The sequence below is a fragment of the Teleopsis dalmanni genome, chromosome 2, assembly GCF_002237135.1.
Source record: "Teleopsis dalmanni isolate 2A chromosome 2, ASM223713v2, whole genome shotgun sequence".
Classification (NCBI taxonomy): Eukaryota; Metazoa; Arthropoda; class Insecta; order Diptera; family Diopsidae; genus Teleopsis; species Teleopsis dalmanni.
This window is the reverse complement of record NC_051847.1, coordinates 129,447,276-129,453,097: the sequence shown is the minus strand read 5'-3', so window position 1 is coordinate 129,453,097 and position 5,822 is coordinate 129,447,276. Positions and strand designations below refer to the sequence as shown.

General features: G+C 32.3%; 1 protein-coding gene across 1 annotated transcript; it reads left to right on the top strand.

Moving 5' to 3' along the window:
* The first annotated feature begins 2,448 nt into the window (after positions 1-2,448).
* Positions 2,449-3,680, top strand: LOC119685764 (venom protease-like). The gene is made up of 3 exons (XM_038100143.1): positions 2,449-2,602; positions 2,660-2,930; positions 3,037-3,680. The coding sequence occupies exons 1-3, from the start codon at positions 2,497-2,499 to the stop codon at positions 3,629-3,631; spliced, it is 972 nt and encodes a 323-aa protein (XP_037956071.1). The 5' UTR covers positions 2,449-2,496; the 3' UTR covers positions 3,632-3,680.
* The last annotated feature ends 2,142 nt before the right edge of the window (positions 3,681-5,822 follow it).

Genomic DNA, 5,822 nt, shown 5'->3' with positions numbered 1-5,822 from the left:
GAGAGTTTATGAATTGCTCTATGTGGGAATGTTATTCATCAGAGAACACAATGCTTGGAAATTCGCCACCTTCGAGCTTTACCTTGAGCTTATTTTAAAATATGCGTCGTATGCTTCACTGGAATATTTTCAGTTCTTTAGCGATTTGATTACCACTACTACGTGGATTTATTTCAAGCATTCACGTTCCGAACCATTTCAGGAGATTTTGCAATTTTTTTTAGTTCCCCACCAAAGCGTTTGACGACGCTGCCTCTGCTATTATAACGATTTATAGAACGATACACAAACATTTTATTCACTTTGAAGTGTTGAGGTGTTGAGCTCACAAACTTGTGGGAGCTTGTGAAGAATATAAATAGCCGACATCTATATGAATTCACATAGTTAGCAATATCAGTTTGACAGATATACCCGTGTGTAGTTAACTCACGCTTCAATCGCCTAACCCTGAATTATATTATAACAGAAAAAAGCTGAAACTAGTATGAATACTTAAGGTTTATAGTGTCGAGACGACTTAATTAATTTAGCTGCTTTAGTCAAAAATTTTCAATTGTAAAATTTTTTTTTTTGCATTTGCTAGAACATAATCGTCTAACGAAAATTTTGAAAGAAAAATTCAATTTTTCACACTTCCCTAAAATAGGAGTATTTGTGAATAAGCTAAACAACAACATTGTCAGTAGTCAATAAATTTTTTTCGTTCGAGCTCGGTTCGTATCTCATACAGAGATAAACTGTAGTAGAAATAAAAGGTTTTTCGTTTATGAAGAAGCAAAAACTGTAGGGTTACATTTAAAATTAGTATTAGTAGTCATAGCAGTCACCGCTAGTCATTGCACAAACCTTACTCACATATTATGAAATCAAATTCACGTTATAATATCTACTTTCGCATTTTAGCATGATCTACACAAAGCAACTGTATTCGTTTTACAGTTAAACGGAAGACATGTTTCGATCAAAACGCCGTTATGACGAGTTTGATCGTTGAAGTCGTGAAAATTAAACTGGTAACCAAGCTCATCCTGTAGGAACATAAGTAGACTCTATATTCATGTAAAAAACTGTTCAGATCGGTGTATAAAACGTGTCGTGGTGTAAAATCCATGAGTTTTCCTTTCATAAATCTGGCCTCTTTTTGCGAATGGCCTCACGCAAACGACGTATAACGGCCAAATAATACTCCTTATTGACCGTTTGACCGTCCGAAAGGAATTCATAGTGCACCACACCACGAATATCGAAGAAAACAATCAACATAACCTTGATTTTGAACCGACTTTGGCTTTCTCTTTTCAGTTTCGGTTTACCTTCAAAGCACCATTCGGTCGATTGTTGTTTGGTAGGCATGTCAAATTCATAGATAGATAGACCCATGTCTCATCACCAGTTATGATGCGTTCGATGAATGTGGAATGTGGGGTCACTATCTGCCACCACTCTTTGGCCACATCACAACAACCCTTTTTTTTAATTAAATTCAGCTTTTTTGCCACCAGCCTAGAAGCGACGCGTTTCAAACCCAAAACCTCAGTTAAAATGCGTTCGGCCGATTCATATGAGACTGCAATCTCTCTGTTTCGCCGATTCAATGTTTTCTTCAGTAAAAGATGTTGTTGGGCGGCCAGGGATCTCATCATGGTCCAAGCTTGTACGACCGTCTTTGAACCTTTTAAACCATTCGTATACTCGTGGTTGCGAAACACACAAATTACCAAAGGCCTTACTTAACATTTTCAACGTTATTCAACGTTTCGCTTGAAAATGTTAAACATGAATCCATTGGCAACACAAAATTTGATGCACGCACGTTGTTCTAATTTTTGATTCATTATAAAAACACGAAAATTTTTCGACTTCTTTGTATAGACGCCAAACAAAAACTAATCGTACGATATGCGTTAAACTTTGACAGAATGTGTATAATAGTGTTGCCAGCGTGAAAATAAAAAAAATTTACCGATTGGATAAGCGCGGTAATTCAAAAATTAAAATTCTCGTTCTTACAAAAATAAATGTGAGGAGAGATGAGAAAATAATTTCACATATGTTTTGTCATAGTCCAGTGTTGTCAGTAGTTTATAGTCCAGAATTATTAATATGTGAGGAACTCACTTCTTACAGTATTTTTTTATATCTCTATATTGAGACAGAATAAATAAAATTAAGATGATCATTTCTAAATTTAATAGAGTAATTTAACTATGTGTAATATATAAACAGAATATCTGAATAAAATGATTGTTGTTAAACAAAAGCTCAATTACAGTAAATCCAATCCAATAGTTTCAATTCAAAGAGAATGATTTATTTTAAAGCTTCTTTTAATTTAGCTTTGTTAGTATAATTGTGAACTTAAAATAAACTCTTATCTCAATTAAAAAATCATAGCTATTTCTCTAGTCTAGAAGTATAAGTAGCGAAACAAATTTAGTTAGTTTATTGAAAACGAGTCAAGAGGTTGAAGTAGCATTACTCTGTAATCATAAAATGCATATATTTTTAAATAATGAAAAAATGATTTTTGCTTTATTATTACTTGTAATTAACGAAGCTTATGTGTCGGAAAAAAAGCGCACATCGCTTGAGGCTTTAAGTAACTAACTTGACCTATGCACTATCTGTTTGTTAATCTAAACCAATTTGTTTGTAGAATGCAGACGGTATAAGGAAAGTGTGTTTAACCAGAAGGTGACCTTTCAACCATTGGTATATAAACCTAATTTAATCGCAGTGGAAGAGGATAGTTGTAAATCTTATGCACCTTTTATTGTTAATGGAACGCCAGCAATAGGTAAGGAATTTCCCCACATGGCTCGTTTGGGTTATGCCGAAAAAAACAAACCCACATCTTGGTTTTGCGGAGGCACTCTTGTGAGCAAAAAAATGGTTCTGACAGCAGCTCATTGTTTTGAGTTCGATTAGTGAGTGTGAAGAGTTTTTTATATAAAACAAAGTGCAATTACCTATTTTTTTAATCACTATAACATATATCCGATTTTATATATGAAATGTTTATATAAATTTCAGTGGTGATGTAAATCGCGTTCGGTTAGGTGAACTTGATTTTGATAAAACGAATGATGATGCCCAACCAGAAGATTTCAAGGTTGCTCGATATATAGCACATCCAGATTATGATGAGGATTCGGCCTTCAACGATATAGGTCTAGTTGAACTCGCTAAATTTGTTATTTTTAGCGAATATAAGCTTCCAGCCTGCTTGCCGATAACTAGTGGAGACAAATATTCAAATTTCATTGCTGTTGGCTGGGGATCTATTGCATTTGCAACGCCAGGACCGGGTTATTTACTTAAAGTTGGTTTGGAACGTTTTCCATCAAATGCCTGCGATATAGGTGCAAGAGATTCTGATATTGATAGATTAAAAGATGGTTTTCACAGCGATTCTCAAATATGCGCCGGTTCAAAAGTAAATAAAGATACATGCCAGGGAGATTCTGGAGGTCCTTTGTTGTCTTATCATCCCAAATATGGTTGCATGTATTATGTGGTTGGAATAACTTCGAGTGGTTTTGGGTCATGCGGTGTTCCTGGACTTCCTGCAGCGTATACAAAAGTTCGTTACTACATTGATTGGATAAAACGAAATATATGGAAATAATTTAGGTACATGAATGCAAAATATATTAATATAATAAAATTCTGATTTTTACCAGAAAACAAATTATAATAAATTTTTATTAAAATATTGATTTAATATTTTATACTCCATTAAACTCTTTGTAGAAACGCTTGAAACGCTTTCAATTTACTATGATAATTGGTTATGATTCTCGAATTGAGTTCCTATTTCTTAGAGTCATTCTTAGAGTCATTGAATGTCAGAAACATGTTTGTTTCAGAAACTGTTAAACTTTAGGTAAATAAAGAGTGGTCGAAGTAAATGTGGCTATAAGTAATATTATCATAATTACTAAAACAACATCTTAAGTCTTAGGTGGTGGTTGTCGAAAATAAACTTTTGGCCTATTAGTGTTGTGAAACATATACTTATGTACACATATTTTATGAATTTTGATTTACATATATATATATCTCCGAGTTCGATTCCTGGTACTTGCAGTCTCAAAAATAATTATTTACGAATAATTAAATATAAGAATTATTTCTAAGACCACTGATGAAGGGTATTTGGCAATACTCGAAACAGCTGTATGGTCAGCCAAAAATTCAATTAATTAAAATAATTTAAAAAATAAATTTTTGTTGTTGTTTCACTTCTCTTCGAAAACCTCTTTATATATATATCTATGTAAACAAAGGAACTTACGAGTTGTACTGTAACGAACCTTTTTCGCCGAGGTTTCGCTCGCCGGATTCCGGGTTCAGTCCTACAATAAATTTATTTGATAGGAGTAGTGGAAAATTTGCGATGGTATGACGTTCGACGTAGACAGATATTTTGCTACTGAAATCTGGGTTTCTTTGTTGTGAAATCAATGGATTCTTGTACGGTTACTACCTAAATGTGTATTTCGTTTGTCCAGGAACGATTTATTGGTGATCGCAAATGGGAATTGTCACCACTTTGGAAAAGGTCAGTAACGAAATGTTGATTTCGTTAGCCGTGGACTCGGTATGGGTGATAATATCTATATGTAATTATCATCTTACCACTGATTACTAACGAAATGTTGATTTCGTTAGCAATAAATGGGTAATAGACATGTGTATTTCTATTACTAAATAAAAAGAGATGGGAATAGCAATGTAAATTTCTATTCTACGGAGCAACTAACGAATTCTACGGAGTTATTGTTTTATTATTATTATTGTTCTATGTTGTGGCATAAAATTTTGTACATATGTAAAATTTTATGTTACAGTACTATATATTAGGTCAAATAAGATTCAAGTCACATATCTTGATTTCGATCTACTAGAATATAATATTATAGAAATTTAAGTATTTTATTTAAAGGCACGTGTTCGTCGTATAAAGTAAGGTTTGTTGGATATCACGCAAGTATTTAAATGTAAGAAGGCACATCGATAAAAATTACCATCCTGCACAACCGATAATGTTCCTTTCTTGTGCGGAAGGAATAAGATGAGCTGTTACAATCTATTTGACTATGCATGCAATTATTTAATATCTAATTTCAATTTGGCTTTAGTTTTTATTCATTATATTATTAAAACAGAATAAAAAACGACCTTATAAATATAAAGCGGGTTCGTTATTAAATTTAGTCGTTTATCTCCATTTATTTAATACGTTCAAACTAAATTTTGTATGGAAATTACGTTCACGTAACTTAATTTTGTGTATGAACTCCAATTTTATATAATATTTATATCCACACATAGACTAATTGGTTCGACTAATAGCGATGTCTTATATAATTCGCAATATTTTTTTTTTTTGTCTAAGTTGAGTCAAAATTTGTTAACATAAAAATGTCTTCGACCTACAAAAGCATGTATCTGATCAGTCAATTCAGAAATCAAATATTCTTAAAGAGATTTTGTTCAGTTATAGACAGAGGAAATACCCAAATCTGTTTCTTACTATATATAATTAATATATTACATCATTAAAATCTTATATAAAAGTCACAGTTCTTAATGAAGTCAGCTTCAGACAATACTTTTTGTTTCTTATGGATTTGTTAAAGTCTGTGAACAGCCAGTGAACAGTCAGATGTTATAAAAGAATAAAAAATTATATCCAATATCCGATAAGTTTAAGAAAAATGTGTTTTCATATTTTTCAATAAATTTTTCGAGTAAAAATAATTCATTTAGAATTAAATATAATGAAAAGTAATTTCTTTTTGTAATGTGTGGGT

Bases quoted from the DNA above. Each gene is read 5' to 3' on its own strand.
- LOC119685764 (XM_038100143.1), top strand. From the start codon at position 2,497: ATGCATATATTTTTAAATAATGAAAAAATGATTTTTGCTTTATTATTA. The intron at 2,603-2,659 runs GTAACTAACTTG...ATTTGTTTGTAG, and splicing joins CACATCGCTTGAGGCTTTAA to AATGCAGACGGTATAAGGAA. The intron at 2,931-3,036 runs GTGAGTGTGAAG...TATAAATTTCAG, and splicing joins CATTGTTTTGAGTTCGATTA to TGGTGATGTAAATCGCGTTC.